The sequence below is a fragment of the Oncorhynchus gorbuscha genome, linkage group LG12, assembly GCF_021184085.1.
Source record: "Oncorhynchus gorbuscha isolate QuinsamMale2020 ecotype Even-year linkage group LG12, OgorEven_v1.0, whole genome shotgun sequence".
NCBI lineage: Eukaryota > Metazoa > Chordata > Actinopteri > Salmoniformes > Salmonidae > Oncorhynchus > Oncorhynchus gorbuscha.
In genome coordinates this window covers 22,698,751-22,720,761 of record NC_060184.1, presented here as the reverse complement: position 1 = coordinate 22,720,761, position 22,011 = coordinate 22,698,751, and the positions used below count along the sequence as shown (strand labels likewise).

Sequence of the window (22,011 nt, the reverse complement as noted above, 5' to 3'; positions counted from 1 at the left end):
CGTTACAGCTATCGACAATATCAAAATGCTTATATCAAAGGTATTGAAAGATACACAATATTGCCGAAAGTATGTGGACACCCCTTCAAATTAGTGGATTCGGCTATTTCAGTCACACCCGTTGCTGACAGGTGTATAAAATCGAGCACACTTCCCTGTAATCTCCATAGACAAACATTGACAGTAAAATGGCCCATACTGAAAAGCACAGTGACTTTCAACGTGGCACAGTCATAGGATGCCACCTTTCCAACAGGTCAGTTCGTCAAATTTCTGCCCTGCTAGAGCTGCCCCGGTCAACTGTATGTGCTGTTATTGTGATGTGGAAATGTCTAGGAGCAACAACGGCTTAGCTGTGGTAGTCCACACAAGCTCACAGAATGGAACTGGTGAGTGCTGAAGCAAGCGACGCATAAAAATGTCTGTCCTCGGTTGCAACACTCACTACCGAGTTTCAAGCTGCCTCTGGAAGCAACGTCAGCACAAGAACTGTTCGTCTGGAGCTTCATGAAATAGGTTTCCATGGGCAAGCACACAAGCCTAAGATCACCATGTGCAATGCCAAGCAATGGCTGGAGTGGTGTAAAGCTCGCTGCTATTGGACTCTGGAGCAGCAGAAACGCGTTCTCTGGAGTGATGAATCACACTTCACCATCTGGCAGTCCGATAGACAAATCTGGGTTTGGCAGATGCCAGGAGAACGCATAGTGCCAACTGTAAATTTTGGTGGAGGAGGAAAAATGGTCAGTGGCTGCTTTTCATGGATCGGGCTAGTCCCCTTGGTTCCAGTGAAGGGAAATCTTAACGCTACAGCATACAATGACATTCTAGACAATTCTGTGCTTCCAAATTTGTGGCAACAGTTTGGGGAAGGACCTTTCCTGTTTCAGCATGACAATGCCCCCGTGCACAAAGCGAGAGAAATGGTTTGTTGAGATCAGTGTGGAAGTCCTTGACTGGCCTGTACAGAGCCCTGACCTCAACCTCATAAAACATTTTTGGGATAAAATGGAACGCCGACTGCGAGCCAGGCCTAATCGCCCAATATTAGTGCCCGACCTACTGTAACTAAATGTGTTTGTGGCTGAATGGAAGCATGGCCCCGCAGCAATGTTCCAACATCTAGTGGAAAGCCTTCCAAGAAGAATGGAGGCTGTTACAGCAACAAAGGGGGACCAACTCCATATTAATGCCCATGATTTTGGAATAAGATGTTTGACCAGCAGGTGTCCATATACCTTTGTCCATGTTGTGTATTTATCATGACATGAGTTAATGGACCAATTAGTTGCTATATTAGTTGTTAATAGTCAATTGTATTATATATATTTTTTAAATTTTAAACAAATATATGAATTTGTTTGATCTACTCATCTAAAGTTAGTTGCAACGTTAAGTCAACTCAAACTCACTAAGGGCCTCAAAGGCCTCTAATCATCACAACAAAGTTAAAAGCATATTATAATGGCTTGCCTCTAGACCTCCCTGCCTCCTTAATTGCTTTCCTGACAGCGGGAGGTGGGGGGACCCCTGTTAGAAGCAGAGATATATAAGCAGTGACACAGGGACAGGGACAGTGAACAGTCTCCATCACATGCACATGATCAATGTGGGGAGAAGAACAAACTCCAGAGTGATGCGTCCTGGGAGGAGGAAACGGACTGTCTTACCACAACAACCAATGGCACAGAGACACAATTACTCACAATTCACAATCAAAGTATGGTGACAGAAGAAATAAAGGTCATCACAAAGACATTCATCACAATGGAAACAAAGATCGACATGACCATAGTGTAGAGAACACATCAACATACAGTGCCTTGCGAAAGTATTCGGCCCCCTTGAACTTTGCGACCTTTTGCCACATTTCAGGCTTCAAACATAAAAATATAAAACTGTATTTTTTTTGTGAAGAATCAACAACAAGTGGGACACAATCATGAAGTGGAACGACATTTATTGGATCTTTCAAACTTTTTTAACAAATCAAAAACTGAAAAATTGGGCGTGCAAAATTATTCAGCCCCCTTAAGTTAATACTTTGTAGCGCCACCTTTTTTCTGCGATTACAGCTGTAAGTCGCTTGGGGTATGTCTCTATCAGTTTTGCACATCGAGAGACTGAAATTTTTTCCCATTCCTCCTTGCAAAACAGCTCGAGCTCAGTGAGGTTGGATGGAGAGCATTTGTGAACAGCAGTTTTCAGTTCTTTCCACAGATTCTCGATTGGATTCAGGTCTGGACTTTGACTTGGCCATTCTAACACCTGGATATGTTTATTTTTGAACCATTCCATTGTAGATTTTGCTTTATGTTTTGGATCATTGTTTTGTTGGAAGACAAATCTCCGTCCCAGTCTCCATCAGGTTTTCTTCCAGAATGGTCCTGTATTTGGCTCCATCCATCTTCCCATCAATTTTAACCATCTTCCCTGTCCCTGCTGAAGAAAAGCAGGCCCAAACCATGATGCTGCCACCACCATGTTTGACAGTGGGGATGGTGTGTTCAGGGTGTTGCTTTTACGCCAAACATAACGTTTTGCATTGTTGCCAAAAAGTTCAATTTTGGTTTCATCTGACCAGAGCACCTTCTTCCACATGTTTGGTGTGTCTCCCAGGTGGCTTGTAGCAAACTTTAAACAACACTTTTTATGGATATCTTTAAGAAATGGCTTTCTTCTTGCCACTCTCTATAAAGGCCAGATTTGTGCAATATATGACTGATTGTTGTCCTATGGACAGAGTCTCCCACCTCAGCTGTAGATCTCTGCAGTTCATCCAGAGTGATCATGGGCCTCTTGGCTGCATCTCTGATCAGTCTTCTCCTTGTATGAGCTGAAAGTTTAGAGGGACGGCCAGGTCTTGGTAGATTTGCAGTGGTCTGATACTCCTTCCATTTCAATATTATCGCTTGCACAGTGCTCCTTGAGATGTTTAAAGCTTGGGAAATCTTTTTTTTATCCTAATCCGGCTTTAAACTTCTTCACAACAGTATCTCGGACCTGCCTGGTGTGTTCCTTGTTCTTCATGATGCTCTCTGCGCTTTTAACGGACCTCTGAGACTATCACAGTGCAGGTGCATTTATACGGAGACTTGATTACACACAGGTGGATTGTATTTATCATCATTAGTCATTTAGGTCAACATTGGATCATTCAGAGATCCTCACTGAACTTCTGGAGAGAGTTTGCTGCACTGAAAGTAAAGGGGCTGAATAATTTTTCACCCCCAATTTTTCAGTTTTTGATTTGTTAAAAAGGTTTGAAATATCCAATAAATGTCGTTCCACTTCATGATTGTGTCCCACTTGTTGTTGATTCTTCACAAAAAAAGACAGTTTTATATCTTTATGTTTGAAGCCTGAAATGTGGCAAAAGGTCGCAAAGTTCAAGGGGGCCGAATACTTTCGCAAGGCACTGTACATAAAGTAAACACCCACAATGCAATAGGTGTGAAAAACGGGAGAGAACAACAAAATGCTGTGCCGTAACTATAACGAGCACAGTATGTCGTTCACTCTTTATTGTATCTGACATACTGTAGCAACACTTGGTTTGACTTGTTTTATACATTTTTATTTCATCCCAATGACTTGATTGATTTGTTCCAAAAGCTAATGTGCAGTAATGACATACTGCTGTGGTTTGTATGATTTGTTCCAAAAGCTAATGTGCAGTTATGACATACTGCTGTGGTTTGTATGATTTGAAGCATACCAATGAAATACTGATTATTCAGTGACATTTGCTTGATTGGCACTTCAACCTACGTCATGTAAATGAACAAATATCCCTCAACACTGTTGCATTTCAACCCCTCTATCTCTATTCTCTGTCGACACTGATTCCTGGAAGGATGACTTCAACTAAATACATAGAAATAAATAACATATTACCCTAAAAGAAGTGGTAAGAAGGCAAGGGACTTGGGAGTGGAGTGGAATCAACAATCAAAACTAAGTCTCTCATTATGGGAAGACTCGGTGGTTTGTTCTAAAACACATTGGAAGGTTTAGGTCTCTCTCTCTCTCTCTCTCTCTCTCTCTCTCTCTCTCTCTCTCTCTCTCTCTCTCTCTCTCTCTCTCTCTCTCTCTCTCTCTCTCTCTCTCTCTCTCTCTCACACACACACACACTCTCTCTCTGTAAAGGAAGCAGTGGTGGCATGACAATAGATTTGGTTCAACTCCAATTGGTCGCCTCCCGGGCTATGTGGTGCACATCAAGGGGAATAAAATATCCTCACAGTCAACACACTCTGCTCATTGTTACAAAATGTCGGCTAAGTATTTAATTTACTGAGTGTTGCCCTTTATTGAAATGTCATGGTGGGACAAATTCCTATTAAAAATGCAGTCATACCCAATTGCTGTCCACTAAATGGCTGTGTTATGGCTAGGTTCATCATTTCCAAGGCCAGCAAAACAAATCCAGTGCCTTCAGAAAGTGGTCTTTCCTCATTTTGTTGTGTTACAGCCTGAATTTCACATGATCAAATGTAGATGTTTTGTCACTGGCCTACACACAATACCCCATAATGTCAACATTTTTGTTTTTTGCAAAAAAAAAGAAAAGCTGAAATGTCTTGAGTCAATAAGTATTTAACTCCTTTGTTAAGGCTTAACAAGTCACGTAATAAGTTGCAGGGACTCACTCTGTGTGCAATAATAGAGTTGAAAATTCTTTTTTTGTACTAGCTCATCTCTGTAACCCACACATACAATTATCTGAAAGGCCCTCGTTCGGGCGGTGAATGGATTCAACCACAAAGACCCAGGAGGTTTTCCAATACCTTGCAAAAAAGGGCACCTATTGGTTGAAGGGTAAAAATAAAAGTTATAAATTGAACTTTGGATGGTATATCAATGCACCCAGTCACTACAAAGACACAGGCGTCGTTCCTACCTCAGTTGCCGGAGAGAAAGGAAACCCCTCAGGGATTTCACAATGAGGCCAATAGTGACTTTAAAACAGTTAGAGAGTTCAATGGCTGTAATAGGAGAAAACTGAGGATGGATCAGCAACATTGTACTTGCTCCACAATAATAACCCAAATGACAGAGTGAAAAGAAAGAAGCTTGTACAGAATAAAAAATATTCCAAATCATGCATCCTGTTTGCAACAAGATGCTAAAGTAATACTGCAAAGAATTTGGCAAAGCAACAAAACTTTTTGTCCTGAATACAAATTCTAATATACATTTTCAAGCATAGTGGTGGCTGCATCATGTTATGGGCATGCTTGTAATTGTTACGGACTGGGGAGTTTTTCAGAATAAAAAATAAACACAGGCATAATCCTAGAGGAAAACCTAGTTCAATTTTCTTTCCACCAAACACTGGGAGATGAATTCACCTTTCAGCAGGACAAGGCCAAATCTACACTGGAGTTGTTTACCAAGAAGACAGTAAATGTTCCTGAATGGCCGAGTTACAGTTTTCACTTAAAACTATGGTAAAACCTGAAAATGGTTGTCTAGGAATGATCAACAACCAATTTGACAGAGCTTGAAGAATTTCAAAAATAATAATCTGAAAATGTTGCACATCCAGGTGTGGAAAGCTCTTAGAGACATACCCAGAATGACTCACAGCTGTAATTGCTGCCAAATGTGCTTCTACAAAGTATTGACCCAGGGGTGTGAATACTTATGTAAATTAGATATTTCTGTGTTTTATTTTCAATAAATTTGCAAACATTTCTAAAAACATGTTTTCACTTTGTCATGATGGGGTATTGTGTGTAAATGGGTGAGAGAAACAATTTGTCACGAACGTTGTCAGGGAAATGACCGGACCAAGGTGCATGGTGGTGAGCGTACATTATACTTTATTTTAAATGTCGCCAACAAAACAAGAAACAACCAAAAACTAACGTGAAGCTTACTAGGGCTATACAGGCCACTAACAAAGTCAACTACCCACAACTAAGGTGTAAAAACAGGCTGCCTTATTATGATTCCCAATCAGAGACAACGATAGACAGTTGTCCCTGATTGAGAACCATACCCGGCTACAACATAGAAACAGAAAACATAGAAATAAAGAAACTAGAATGCCCACCCTAGTCACGTGACACAATTTAATCCATTTTGAATTCAGGCTGTAACACAACAAAACGTGGAATAAGTCAAGGGGTATGAATACTTTCTCATCACACTGTATTCTGTCTCAGGGCACACAGCCTTTTGTTTTACATATCGATTAGTTTGTGACCTTGTTGAAATTAATTTAGCATGTTTCCCTGTTACTGTATGTCTCGGTGTCAAAAATGGAAAGTACTGAATGTGTATATGGGCGATGAAATTAGTATGAAAAAAAGTGGACTTTCTGTCACTTATCACTGTCTTCAAAATAAAATAATCATTCCAAAACTCTATTGGATATTCATTTGGGTCCACTAGCATACATATTTGGTATGAAATTATGAGTGGCATGTACTCATAGCTATTCCCCTAAATTCCAATGTCTCTGGCAGTCTCTTTTCTGACAGTGAGGGGTTCAAATGAACAAAGAGGACCAGTCTATGAGGGAGTCTAGTGACACAGTCATCCTTCACAGAGAGAGATGATACCACTCAATATCCTACAGGTGACCAAGTGCTACAGTAGCTGCCTGTCCTGACAGACGGTTCTTAAAAGCAAGGACATGAGACTTGCTTTCAGTATTACTCTGATTCAGCATGTCGTCAAAGATTGTGGCTTCAAAGGCACTTTTTTTAAAGGTTTATATGATATGGGTATATTTACATTTACATTATACTGTATGTGTACAAATTCTACTCACGGCAAAAAGTGTTAAAATTTTTTGGTCCTCTAGTAATTGTCTATTTTTGTTCTTTCATGGGTTAATCGATGGTGCCATGGTTTTGTGTGGTGATTATCACCCTCCCATTCCACGTGTTGTCCAGGTGCCATACAGTATCCCCTGGGATAATTTTTACCAACCTTAACCCCCCTTCCCTAATCAAATTTAGGGATGTGTGACCCCAATGTAGCGCCTTTGTTTTCATTAATAAGGCTACTGTTTAAGAAATTGGTTTAGGGTATAGTTTAGCTGTAGTTTGACTACTAACACCTAATAAATAAAAAAATTAAACTCATGCCAAGGCTGAGAGGCTTCGGTAGAAATAGCCACAGCCTCAATGGCTTCCCATTATTTCACGTGGAATGGTTTAGGAGGTCATTCCTCCATAGATGACCATTGGTATTGGCCACATTCAATGCTCGTTATTATGCATGGTAGATGAAATCTATATCTCTCCTTGCAGGCTTATCTGCAACATACAATATTGATTCAGAAATATTAAAACCCATCAGATTGGTGTCTCCTTCTCAACAGCAGCACTCAATCAAAGAGAAAGACATTGTGCATGATCACTATTTAATACAATACAGTTAACAACACAGACTGATGTGGTTTCAATGTACGATTATTTTTTATTCATTTATTGTATTTCACATTTATTTAACCAGGTAGCCCTGTTGAGAAGAAGTTTACAACTGCGACCTGGCCAAGATAAGCAAAGCAGTACGACAAAAACAACAACACAGAGTTACACATGGGATGAACAAACATACAGTCAATAACACAATAGAAAAATCTGTATACAGTGTGTGCAAATGAAGTAATGAGGTAAGGCAATAAATAGGCCAATAGTGGCAAAGTAATTGCAATTTAGCAAGTGATATAGTGATATATGTGCAGATGAGGATATGCAAGTGGTAATACTGGTGTGCAGAAGAGCAGAAAAACAAATGTGGGGATGAGGTAGGTAGTTGGTTTGATGGGCTATTTACAGATGGGCTATGTACAGCTGCAGCGATCGGTAAGCTGCTCTGACAGCTGACGCTTAAAGTTAGTGAAGTCTCCAACTTCAGTGATTTTTGCAATTCGTTCCAAGCATTGGCAGCAGAGAACTGGAAGGAAAGGCAGCCAAATGGTGTGTTTGCTTTGGGGATGACCAGTGAAATATACCTGCTGGAGCGAGTGCTACTGGTGGGTGTTGCTATGGTGACCAGTGAGCTGAGGTAAGGCGGAGCTTTACCTAGCAAAGACCTATAGATGGCCTGGAGCCAGTAGGTTTGGCAACAAAAATGTGGCGAGGACCAGCCAACAAGAGCATACAGATTGCAGTGGTGCGTAGTATATGGGGCTTTTGGGACAAAACGGATGGCACTGTGATAGACTGAATACAATTTGCTGAGTAGAGTGTTGTAGTTAGTGAACCAGCTAAAGCAGTCATTAGAGAAACCAAGGCTGTTGAGTCTGCCGATAAGAATCCGGTGATTGACATAGTCAAAACGCTTGGCCAGGTCGATGAAGACGGCTGCACAGTACTGTCTTTTATCGATGGCGGTTATGCTATCATTTAGGACCTTGAGCGTGGCTGAGGTGCACCCGTGACCAGCTCAGAAACCAGATTACATAGTGGAGAAGGTGTTAGCATGAAGGCAATTGTGTATAAATTGAGACAGAAAAGTCAACTGAATTGACAGTTGTAAGTTATCATAGGCTGGATGCATGAAAGCAATTGTCACACAATTTAATGGGATGATTTTGCCTGGAAATAAGCCCTTAAAAAAACTGTCAAATAAATCACTTAAGAGTTAAAAGCTCATGTCAAGACTAATAGTGAAATCAGGTGAAAATATAGTTTTTTTGTTCTTTAAGTGTGGTCTATTTTGCTCTATTACTTAAGCTGCACAAAAAAACAAGCAAAACTCAAATTATTTTATTGTTGAGATTGAGCTATTGAAGACATTTAAACTATTTATGGAAAGATTAAGAAATATTTACAGCTTTCTATTCAATAGCACCGACAAGTGTTTGCAACGGTAATGAATTATATTAATCACAAGTCTGTGATACAATAACATCCCTACTGACTGAAGCAAAGCATCTCAAATCGTATCTACCAGTACATATTTTGACTCATCCAAAAGTAAGCTATTTCACTCAAAGCTGTTTGACTGGGACAGGGGCATGGCTATTTCTGCTCACCCTCTCTTAGATAACTGTTGACTGTAACCGAACACAGCTGTTGCTGATAGTTCCCAGGCCCAGTAAACTGCAATGCTACACCCTATCTGTCTTTGTCACTGTCGGTCCTATCAGTAACCAGCCAATGAGCTCCTGGCTACCCTGAGAGCCCGCACACCGTTGGTAGAGCAGTGGCACTTCAGATAAAGTAGTGCCAGCCTGGAAACAACACTACTACTACAAGCTACTGGGCCTTATCATGCTCCCTGAGCTCACTGCATCCCACATCGGCTGTTTTAGCCATTATCCATGACCTTGTTTCACCCAGGCTAAATGTTAAGGCTAAATTAATGAACAAACCTGAGTAGAGGGGCTGTTTATAATTGGACCAAATCTATATCCACATCATTAAAAACCAAAGCCTAAATGACCAAGATGGATGATTACTCAATGCATGATGCATCACATAAACTACTGAGCAGCACTAGCCCCTTTTCATCCTAATTAGTACAAAGGAAAGAGGAAGTCTAGCTCTAACCTACAGAGGCCTTTGAGGAATAAGGTAGAATCCTAATGCAAAGAGTAAGTCTAAACTTGAACCTAACACAGACCTAGAAGTAGCATCCCAATGCATGATGGGTGGGAGCAGTAGGGGGACAGGTTCAGGACCTACCTGTGATGCCCTTGTAGTTCATCAGGTCAAACATGATGATGGCCACGCAGGACCAGGTGATGACCAGGGCTAGGACCAGGATCCAGGCCATGGGGGAACTGAAGGTGGTGTACAGGTCGTCAGTCACAGTCCTCTTAGACACCCTGACTAGGGGCTGTCCTGCCTCCCCGTTTTTGCTCTCTATGACCATGGTTGTGGTGGAGGATCGCGCTGGAAGAAAATAACCAAAGATAGGTTGGTGGCCTGATGCTGAACCAATCACGAAGACCAAGTGATTGGTTGAGTTTGTTTGTGATTAAACTGCACTGAGACAAGTTTCTGTCATGTGAATAGCTAGACTGTGAAGGTACTGTATTGTAGTATACATGGTGCACAGTGTCAAAGTAATCTAATGTCTTGTATGGAATGTGTTGTCTCTGTGATCTTTGACTTAGCCATAAAAAAAAACATCTGTACAAATGAATATAAATCTCTGTAAAGTGGTGGATTTGGTGTTAAATGGAGAGAGCTTCCTTACAAACAAAATATATGACCTTTATGTGCGCCATTCATTTGACAAGGCTACTCATCGATTTACCTGAATGTGGCAGACTAGGTCAGAACAAGCCATTGATTGTTGTGCAGCTGCAGTAGTTAGAATGCAGTGTTCATTTTCTCAAATTGTATATGCTGCTGTAAAATCAGGTCGGTGCAAATCAGAGAGAAGCCCTGGCTTGCGACATGGTCTCTGGTGTTTTCTCTGAATCGGCCCATGACAGCGATAGTATCCGACTGAAATGCTGCTCCAGCCATCATGATTTGTGTGCATGCATATGTATGAATGCATGTACAGTACCAGTCAACGTTAGGACACACCTACTAATTCAAGGGTTTTTCTGTATTTTTACTATTTTTCTACATTGTAGAATAGTAGTGAAGACATCAAAACAATGAGATAATACACATGGAATCATGTAGTAAGCAAGTGTTAAACACATCAAAATATATTTTATATTTGAAGTTCTTCAAAGTAGCCACCCTTTGCCTTGATGACAGCTTTGCACACTCTTGGCATTCTCTCAACCAGCTTCATGAGGAATGCTTTTCTAACAGTCTTGAAAGTGTTCCCAAATACTGAGCACATGTTGGCTGCTTTTCCTTCACTCTGCGGTCCAACTCATCCCAAACACTCTCAATTGGGTTGAGGTAAGGTGATTGTAGAGGTCAGGTGATCTGATGCAGCACTCCATCACTCTTCTTCTTGGTCAAATAGCCCTTACACAGCCTGGAGGTGTGTTGGGTCATTGTCCAGTTGAAAAACAAATGATAGTCCGACTAAGCGCAAACTAGATGGGATGATGTATCACTACAGAATGATGTGGCAACCATGCTGGTTAAGTGTGCCTTGAATTCAAAATTAATGACAGACAGTGTCACCAGCAAAGCACCCCCACACCTTCACACCTCCTCCTCCATGGAGATAATCACATACTCTGTGTCTGATGAGTCAAAATTGCAAATTTGGACTCATCAGACCAAAGGACAGATTTCCACCGGTCAATGTCCATTGCTCGTGTTTCTTGGCCCAAGCAAGTCTCTTCTTCTTATTGGTGTCCTTTAGTAGTGGTTTCTTTGCAGCAATTCGACCATGAAGGCCAAATTCACACAGTGTACTCTGAACAGTTGATGTTGATATGGGTCTGTCACTTGAACTCTGTGAAGCATTTATTTGTGCTGAAATCTGAGGTGCAGTTAATTCTAACAAACTTTTACTCTATAGCAGAGGCAACTCTGGGTCTTCCTTTCCTGTGGCGGTCCTTATGAGAGCCAGTTTCATCATAGCACATGATGTTTTTTTGCATCTGCACTGGAAGAAACTTTCAAAGTTCTTGAAAATGTCTGTATTGGCTGACCTTCATGTCTTAAAGGACTGTCATTTCTCTTTGCTTATTTGAGCTGTTCTTGCCATAATATGGACTTTGTCTTTACCAAATAGACCTATCTTCTGCATACCACCCCTACCTTGTCATAACACAACAGATTGGCTCAAACGCTTTAAGAAGGAAAGAAATTCCACAAATTAATTTTTAACAAGGCACACCTGTTAATTGAAATGCATTCCAGGTGACTACCTCATGAATCTGGTTGAGAGAATGCCAAGAGCGTGCAAAGCTGTCATCAAGGCAAAGGGTGGCTACTTTGAATAATCTCAAATATGACTTTTTTGGTTACTGCATGATTCCATATGTGTTATTTCATAGTTTTGATGTATTCACTATTATTCTACAATGTACAAAATAGTAAAAACAAAGAAAAGTAGGTGATGAGTAGGTGTGTCCAAAAGTTTGACTGGTACTGTAGGTCAGTGAATGTGAAAGAGCAAGAGAGAGAGAGAGAGAGAGAGAGAGAGAGAGAGAGAGAGAGAGAGAGAGAGAGAGAGAGAGGGAGTGCTTGTGCTTGTGCATGTGCTTGTGTATTTGTCCAGCCTGGCCCAGTGTGGGATCAGGCCACCTGTTGGGTCTCTTCACCATTGCCTGCACCCCGTTGTCAGCCAAGGGGGATTATTGGGTACCCATGTCCCCTCAAACTGCTGACTCAAGAGGCTCTGCAGACAGACACCATATGTCCGGCTTCCTCTCACTTTGATTCAACAAAATACAATACACAAGTCATACTGTGACTTGAACAGTGTGTGTGTGTGTGTGTGTGTGTGTGTGTGTGTGTGTGTGTGTGTGTGTGTGTGTGTGTGTGTGTGTGTGTGTGTGTGTGTGTGTGTGTGTGTGTGTGTGTGTGTGTGTGTGTGTGTGTGTGTGTGTGTGTGTGTGTGTGTGTGTGTGTGTGTGTGTGTGTGTGTGTGTAGTATGTGCACTTGAGTGTGTTTGTCAGGTTTACAGTAATGGTATTCACAGTATGGTATTATCCTGGACTACAGGATTAGTGTGGAATGATGGAATACATCACACAAATATGCTGTGCTGTTAAACATGTATGAAGCTCCAACACATCTACTTTCCCTCTCTCATGACCCATCACTGCCTGAAGTTGACGTTCCTGTCTTGGGAACCCTTAGTAGATATCCATGACAACTCATCTCAGGACAGTAATAGAGTCAGATAGAGTCAGCCAACAAAACTGATCTGATTTATCCTCTCCTGGGTGCTCTCAAAATAGTCCCTTCTAGGTCAATTTTAAGTTTTGTCACCCTGGCTCAGGTTAAATCAAATCTGAGCCAGGTACTCAAACTGACTGAGGGAAAACAAGGTAAACCAGAAATAATTATTAGTTTGATTCCCAAAAGTCAGATGACGTCTGTAACAGTAATAATGGAGGTGGATTATGCACCTTAAGTGCAAGACACTTAAAGCCGTGCTATCATCACAACTGTTTCAAGGCTGCAGAGCAAATAGCCAATATGATATGCTACATGATATCCAGTATTTTTAGAAGCCGCCAATCATGAGATTCCTTTACAGAGCAGGTTCCAAAATGTCTGCTGAGCTATGTTACACATCTGCTTTTAACATTTAAAATAACAATTTAAGTTACCCATAATAAGGAAGTAAAATGTAAAGACATACTTAGACTTGTGTAGATACTGTACCTTCGACTCCCTCAGTCATGCTGGTTTGAATATGTAATTTCAGCAATTAATCCTTTAGGGCAACAACAACAAAAAAGTTGTCGAGAAAAAAATAACATGGACTGCCACCTCCCTAATCCTGTTTGAGTCCTGATCGTCAAGGATGAGTCCTTGCACAGAGCCCCTACAAGGAAGAACAGTCACAACCAAAATATATTCAATTCCCCTGAAGATGAAAAAGGATAAATATACCAAAGGGTCACCGTGACGGTGACCTAAGGTTCTCTGAAGAGGGTCAATTAAAGTCCAGGAGAGGGAGAGCAAAAATTGAGGAGGAAGAAAGTTCCAGGGCTGACCAGAGGAGAGGTGCAGATGCAGCCTAAAAGTTTTCCCTGCCCATGATGGGTGAAGATCAGGAAGCATATAGGACAGGAGGGGGGCTTCAATGTAACTGTAGCCCAGGCTATTCTGCCCTGCCTGGGTTATTTTTAGAGCTAGCCACACCAGCTGTATTCTGCTTTGCCTTTTTAGGCTAGGGGCGTGACCCCCTCCAACAGACCTGTACTGTCATGGAGTGGGGAGCAGAAGGGGCATAAGTATTCCTCTCCCGAACAGCCCCCTCCCTCTGCTGGCCTGGGAATGGGACTGGCAGACACGCAAGTCACGTCACTCACAGTGGAGTGTCCACAGGCAGGAAACTGAGGAAGATGTTTTTAAAGCTGATCTACAAATGAAATAATAATACAAGTCACAGTCCGGAGCTGTTCATCTGTCACAGGATGCCAGGCTGATTGCAGCCAAAGTACTTTGTTTACCTTTGTGAACATGAAATAAAAGATACAGACTGGATTTACTGCCCTTTGGGACTGCATTACCTTTGAAGCGCTGTGCCCACATTATTATCTGGGTGCCAGCTGGGTCAGTCACTGCCCACTCAACAGACTGGCACCTGGCAGCCTGATTTAAGCATGGTTAGTCCAATTATTCATAGATTATCTTTACAACTGTAAGACCCAAGCATATCTGATATGATGGTTGGAATATAACCACTGACATTGTATGATTCCCAGATTCATGTACATCTCAAAACATGAATCAAAGTCACAAAAGAAATCCACGACAACGGATGCTGCTGTTTGATTTTGTCCGTCAAATGCCCCACAAATCTGGAGGAAAAATGTTGCAAATGTAAAATGTAATGCATTTGATCTTTCGGGAAGAAATGTCATGCATTTTAACCTCCCTCCTCTCTTGGCAACCACACACCTCTGCTGAGAAGCCTTTTTGACAAGCTAAAGCAGTTAACTGCTGATCCCTGAGCCCACATAAAGGGCTGAAAAGACACATTACATATGAGGATGTTGAGTATAGTATCCCATGAGATTGTTTTACAAAGAGATGGACATACGGCTGGATGTGTGTGTGATCTACACAGCGATCTGTCCTTTGATTCAAATGGCAGACATTTAGACTAGAGACAAATAAAAAATAGAATTTTTGTCTTAACATGTCGTTATTCCTCCATAACTAGTAACAGTCATTATATTGACATCATTGCACAGTCAGCTCCCACTGTTGAGATAATACAGAGAGGCCTGCTGATGAAATCGTGTGCAATCAGGGGGAAAAACATCTCACCATGCCGAGTGACGCACTGTTGTGCTAGGCACACACTGACGTTTACGACTACTGCCTTTCTTACAGATCTACTATGACACCTCCAGGCACACTTCAGGCACACTTCAAAACCTCAAAAGTGTTTTGAGAACTTTCGAGAACTATAAATCATGTCCTGGCAGTGATAGACCCAAATGTGGGACCACTATAACCACCTCTCGATCAGTCTTACAGCATAATACTCTCAATGCAACTCTATCTCCATTGCTGCCTATGTCATACATTCGTTTTTAAAAATCTGGGACTTCCACGAAATTGATGAAAGAAATGCAAACATTGCAAACATGTAATGACAGAAGTTAGGCTAAAACTAGAAAAGTATATTTCCTGAAGAAAATAGGGTGTGGATTTATGGTTTTGAAACAAGTTATAGTAGTGGTATTGACTGCAGTAGTAATGGTAGTGACTTGAAAAAGATTGATTTATCAGTTGTTTAATTGGATAGAATACGGAAGGATAGCCTGAACATATGACATTGTGGATTGGTGTCTCTAGCCTGAACAGTTCATTAGTTACTACTAGTGTCTTATTTTATGCTAATGTATGCACATTTCTACAGTTATAGTTTATACTTTATAAAGTAAAAAAATAAACCAAGTTAGGATAGCCTGAACATTATAAAGTTGAACTTGTAGCCTAAATGGAAAACAATATTGATGGAAATATTGATTGATTGATTGGAGTGATTGATCAATTGGATGATTGATGAGATGGAATATCCTGAACATGAGAAAGTTGGTCTGGTGTCTCTAGCTTGAAAGGTTCATGAGTTACTTAAGCTTATAAGAAATCCCGCTATGTCCTCCGACGAACCATCAAACAGGCAAAGCGTCAATACAGGAATAAGATTGAATCGTACTGAATCGGCTCAGACTCTCATTGGATGTGGCTTGCAAACTATTACAGACTACTACTACAGCTGTCCAGTGACACGAGCCTACCAGACGAGCTAAAGTACTTCTATGCTCACTTCGAGGCAAGTAACACTGAAACATGCATGAGAACATCAGCTGTTCCGGACAACTGTGTGATCACGCTCTCCACAGCCGATGTGAGTAAGACTTTTAAACAGGTCAACATTCACAAGACCACAGAGCCAGACGGATTACCAGGACGTGTACTCTCAGCATGCGCTGACCAGGTGGCAAGTGTCTTCACTGACATTTTCAACCTCTCCCTGAGTCTGTAATACCAACATGTTTCAAGCAGACCACCATAGTCCCTGTGCCCAAGAACGCTAAGGTAACCTGCCAAAATTACTACCGACCCGTAGCACTCACGTCTGTAACCATGAAGTGCTTTGAAAGGCTGGTCATGGCTCACAACAACACCATCTTCCCAGAAACAGATCCACAGGTGATGCAATCTCTATTGCACTCCATACTGCCCTTTTCCAAAAGGACAAAAGGAATACCTATGTGAGAATGCTATTCATTGACTACAGCTCAGCGTTCATCACCATAGTGCCCTCAAAGATCATCACTAAGCTATGGACCCTGGGACTAACACCTCCCTCTGCAATTGGATCCTGGACTTCCTGAAGGGCCGCCACCAGGTGGTAAGGGTCGGTAACAACACATGCGACACGCTGCTCCTCAACACGGGGGCCCCTCAGGGGTGTGTGCTCAGTCCACCTCCTGTACTCCCTGTTCACTCATGACTCTAGGGACAGGCACGACTCCAACACCATCATTAAGTATGCCAATGACACAACAGTGATAGGCCTGATCACCAATAACGATGAGACATCTTATAGGGAGGAGGTCAGAGACCTGGTCGTGTAGTGCCAGGACAACAACCTCTCCCTCAACGTGATCAAGACAAAAGAGATGACTGTGGACTACAGGAAAATGAGGACCAACGGGGATGTAGTGAAGCAGGTTGAGAACTTCAAATTCCTTGGTGTCCACATCACCAAACTAAAATGGTCCAAGCCCACCAAGACAATTGTGAAGAGGGCACAACAAAACCTATTCCCCCTCAGGATTGGCATGGGTCCTCAGATCCTCAAAAGGTTCTACAGCAGCACCATTGAGAGCATCCTGACTGGTTGCATCACTGCCTGGTACTACTCCTCCGACTGCAAGGCACTACAGAGATGTAGTGTGTACGGCCCAGTACATCACTGGCGCCAAGCTACCTGCCATTCAGGACCTCTATACCAGGTGGTGTCAGATGAAGGCCCTAAAAATTGTCAAAGACTCCAGCCACCATCGTCTTAGACTGTTCTCTCTGCTACCATATGGCAAGCTGTACCGGAGCGCCAAGTCTAAGTCCAAGATGCTTCTAAACAGCTTCCACGCCCAATCCATAAGACTCCTGAACATCTAATCAAATGGCTACCCAGACTATTTGCATTGCCCCCCCCCCCATTACACTGCTGTTACCCTCTGTTATTATTTATGCATAGTCACTTTAATAACTCTACCTACATGTACATATTACCTCAATAACCTCGACTAACCGGTGCCCCCGCCCACTGAATCTGTACCAGTACCCCCTATATATAGCCTCACTATTGTTATTTACTGCTGCTCTTGAATTATTGGTTACTTTTATTTCTTATTGTTTTTTTTGTATTTTATTTTAACTGCATTGATGGTTAAGGACTTGTAAGTAAGCACTTCACTGTAAGAATACACCTGTTGAATTCGGGCGCATTTGACAAATAACATTTGATTTGATTTGAGATAAGAACTGAGAATTATATTAGCAAACCCATCAATGACTAATGAGTTACATAGATAAAATATGCTACCTGGACATTTGAGATCAACCAAATACAAGTAGTGAAAGGCATTGAAATGTGTTCCGATCTGGATGGTGCAATAAAGACACTTAATCATTTCCATGTCTTCTTTCAAGACACACAGAATTTACTCTGAGATGCTATCACTAAAGGGCAAAGCAAAGAGCTTGCCATCTTCACATAAGTATGTAAAAGTTCTTCTGTTGAAAAATGTGTTATTACTAACCTGGCATTGTACGAAGCCCCAGCAATAAGATATTCATGAGTCCTCAATTGAAAGAAAACATGCACTGACAGATAGAGAGACACTCTCTTCTACGGCTGTTTGAACTCTGAGCACTGTTTACTTCCACACTCATTGGTTTCTCTGAGTTTGTGTGGACGAAGCATAATGTCGGACACCCCTAACTGATCAAGGAATACAGCGTCTGCAGTTCTGCTGCTGATGTAGTCATTAAGACTTACTGGCAGCAGGCCTCAAGAGCATTAACTACTCATGCTAAATGACCATTATAGAGAAAGGGGTCAAGACTTGACGATCAAAAGTAACTGTTGATGTACAATTGACTCCACAATAACATGTCATGATTTTGTTGTGGATTAGCCTAGCAGACACAGTAACAATACTCCAAATGGGGTGGGCCACAGTTTTGCTGTGTCAAGCCAAATCATACGTTTGTCCTGCCAGATTTAAGTGGCCATCTGGATTCATGCTGCATCAAGTAATGACCGAGCTCAGCGCTACGGGGAAACATCTGAAAACACAAACTAGCTAACTGAGCTCTCAGACAACACTAAGGCTATATGGACCTAATAGTGTTGCACGGTATACTGAAACTTCTGTACTTTCTCAATACTAGAACATGAAATACGTCTCACGGATCAAGTATGTATCAGCGTAGCCGATGTCCCCCTTAATGCCACGTTCATGTGCAAGTCGGAATTAGGAAACTGACATTTCCGACATGCTACCTGGTTGTAGTTATACACGTTCAACGAAACATCAAGTCAGAAATGTCTGACTTTCCTAGTTCCGAATAGCATTTGAATGCGGCATAAGCCTTGTTCACATTACTCCACTCCGTCACATGGCACCGGATGTCATGCATTTCAACGAGAACATCCATAGCAGAGTGGAATCGCAACGCCCCCTTGTGGTTGAAGGCTCCGTTGCGAGAAGGACTCTGCATACTTTGACATTTTCCAAACTTTGTGTCGTCTTCAGTACAGCCAGTGTCCGTCGAAGAACAGGAAGTTACCAAACCACAGAAGAAGATGAAACTTTATGGTTTTTGGTGATGGCTTTATGGGATAGCTAGCTAACCCAAGAGTGTTCATCTGTGTCATTTACTGAGGGGCAAATGAAGCAGAACAAGCAAGGAGGTGGACAAAGCCAAGTACGAACTAGCAAGATCCTATTGGTGCATTGTAGCATGTATTAGCAGATTTACGTTAGGGAACACCGCTTATTTGAAGTGTGAGTGTGCACAAACTCAATTCAACCTTGGTTTCCTTCTAAACCACACAATTTTTTGCAACTTTGGCAAAGCGTCAAGTCTATAAAAGTTAGTGGGAACAGAAAAAGACATTGAGATCAGACGTTTCATCGATAAGAATATTTGCAGAATGTAGTTACGTAGTTCCATCCTCTCCCTCTACCCATGACTGGACTTCCTCTTATTTTCATATTTGGTGGTCAGAAAATGTTCTAAATGGATGTTTCAGTTTTATAGCCCCTGTGACATTGTCATGTTTTGTCATTTATTATCTTGTCTTGTCCCTGTGCTTCCCATTCTATTCGTTTCCCTCTGCTGGTCTTATTAGGTTCTTTCCCTCTTTCTATCCCTCTCTCTCCCCCTCCCTCTCTCACTCTCTCGCTCTCTCTTCTCTCTATCATTCCGTTCCTGCTCCCAGCTGTTCCTATTCCCCTAATCAATCATTTAGTCTTCCCACACCTGTTCCCGATCCTTTCCCCTGATTAGAGTCCCTATTTCTTCCTTTGTGTTCCGTTCCTGTCCTGTCGGTTCCTTGTCTAGAATTCACCGTGCTGTGTTTGTGTATCGCCCTGTCGTGTCGTGTTTTCCTCAGATGCTGCGTGGTGAGCAGGTGTCTGAGTCTGTCTGGTTCAAGTGCCTTCCCGAGGCAACCTGCTGTTCACCTGCTGTTCAAGATCGAGTCTCCAGTTTGTCCTCGTCATTTCGAGTGAAAGTTGTGTTTTTTGTTTGTATTTACTTTACTGGATTAAAGACTCTGTTTTCGCCAAGTCGCTTTTGGGTCCTCTTTCACCTGCATGACAGAAGGAACCGACCAAGGAATGGACCCAGCGACTTCAGACGCTCGTTACACTGCCGTCGAGATCCAAGGAGCCATGCTCGGCAGACACGAGCAGGAATTGTCTGTGCTCGCCATGCCGTGGAGAACCTGGCCGCTCAGGTTTCCGACCTCTCTGGACAGTTCCAGAGTCTACGTCTCGTGCCACCTGTTACTTCCTGGCCTGCCGAGCCTCCAGAACCTAGGGTTAATAACCCACCTTGCTACTAGCCCACTGAGTGCCGCTCCTTTCTCACGCAGTGTGAGATTGTGTTCTCTCTCCAACCCAACACATACTCTAGAGAGAGAGCTCGGGTTGCTTACGTCATTTCACTCCTTACTGGCCGGGCTCGAAATGGGGCACAGCTATCTGGGAGGCAAGGGCTGATTGCTCTAACAAGTTCCAGAACTTTAAAGAGGAGATGATTCTTTTTGACATTCTAGGGCCCTGGCTTCCTTATGCCAAGGTGAACGGTCCATAACATATTGAGTTTCGCTCTTGCTGCCTCTAGTGAGTGGAAGGCTCGTTTTCTGGAGGGACTCCACGCAGTGGTTAAGGATGAGATTCTCTCCCGGGAGGTTCCTTCAGATGTGGACTCTTTGATTGCTCTCAGCCATCCGCATAGAACGACGGGTAGATCTTCGTCACCGGGCTCGTGGAAGAGAGCTCGCATCAACGTGTTTCCCTGCTCCGCATCGCAACCATCTCCCTCCTCTGGCTCAGAGTCTGAGCCCATGCAGCTGGGAGGGATTCAACATCTCGACTAAGGAGAGGGAACGGAGGATCACCAACCGCCTGTGCCTCTATTGCGGAGTTGCTGGACATTTTGTTAATTCATGTCCAGTAAAAGCCAGAGCTCATCTGTAAGCGGAGGGCTACAGGTGAGCGCAACTACTCAAGTCTCTCCATCAAGATCCTGTACTACTTTGTCGGTCCATCTACGCTGGACCGGTTCGGTGCTAATGTAGTGCCTTGATAGACTCTGGGGCTGAGGGTTGTTTCATGGAAAGCATGGGTTCGGAAACATGACATTCCTTTCAGAGAGTTAGAGAAGCCTACGCCCATGTTCGCCTTAGATGGTAGTCATCTTCCCAGTATCAGATTTGAGACACTACCTTTAACCCTCACAGTATCTGGTAACCACAGTGAGACTATTTCTTTTTTGATTTTTCGTTCACCGTTTACACCTGTTGTTTTGGGTCATCCCTGGCTAGTATGTCATAATCCTTCTATTAATTGGTCTAGTAATTCTATCCTATCCTGGAACGTTTCTTGTCATGTGAAGTGTTTAATGTCTGCCATCCCTCCCGTTTCTTCTGTCCCTACTTCTCAGGAGGAACCTGGCGATTTGACAGGAGTGCCGGAGGAATATCATGATCTGCGCACGGTCTTCAGTCGGTCAACCGGTCGTTGATTGTAGTATTGATCTCCTTCCGGGGACCACTCCTCCTCGGGGTAGACTATACTCTCTGTCGGCTCCCGAACGTAAGGCTCTCGAGTTATTTGTCTGTGTCTCTTGACGCCGGTACCATAGTGCCTTCTTCCTCTCCGGCCGGGGCGGGGTTCTTTTTGTTAAGAAGAAGGACGGTACTCTGCGCCCCTGCGTGGATTATCGAGGGCTGAATGACATAACGGTTAAGAATCGTTATCGCTTCCCCTTATGTCATCAGCCTTCGAATTCTGCAAAAGCCAGGTGCTTTACTAAGTTGGACCTTCGTAACGCTTACCATCTCGTGCGCATCAGAGATGGAAAACGGCGTTTAACACTCCGTTAGGGCATTTTGAGTACCGGGTTCTGCCGTTTGGTCTCGCCAATGCGCCAGCTGTTTTTCAGGCATTAGTTAATGATGTTCTGAGAGACATGCTGAACATCTTTGTTTTTGTCTATCTTGACGATATCCTGATTTTTTCTCCGTCACTCGAGATTCATGTTCAGCACGTTCGACGTGTTCTACAGCGCCTTTAGAGAATTGTCTCTACGTAAAGTCTGAGAAGTGCTCTTTTCATGTCTCCTCCGTTACTTTTCTCGGTTCCGTTATTTCCGCTGAAGGCATTCAGATGG

The 22,011-nt window shown here is 42.6% G+C and overlaps 1 protein-coding gene across 37 annotated transcripts in view; it reads right to left on the bottom strand.

Annotated features, from left to right (window-relative positions):
- Positions 1-13,653, bottom strand: part of LOC123990714 (triadin-like) — a 78,835-nt gene extending 65,182 nt beyond the window's left edge. For 20 of the 37 annotated variants that reach the window (XM_046291492.1, XM_046291493.1, XM_046291504.1 and 17 more), the window contains exons 1-3: positions 13,234-13,648; positions 9,654-9,863; positions 1,474-1,530 (exon numbers count right to left, since the gene is read on the bottom strand). In XM_046291492.1, the coding sequence (XP_046147448.1) occupies positions 1,474-1,530; positions 9,654-9,863; positions 13,234-13,252 (286 nt within the window). In that variant the 5' untranslated portion in view covers positions 13,253-13,648. Of the gene's footprint in view, positions 1-1,473; positions 1,531-9,653; positions 9,864-13,210 lie in introns of all 37 variants that reach the window. The other 17 variants (XM_046291518.1, XM_046291506.1, XM_046291516.1 and 14 more) reach the window with 7 other exon arrangements.
- Positions 13,654-22,011: the final 8,358 nt, after the last annotated feature.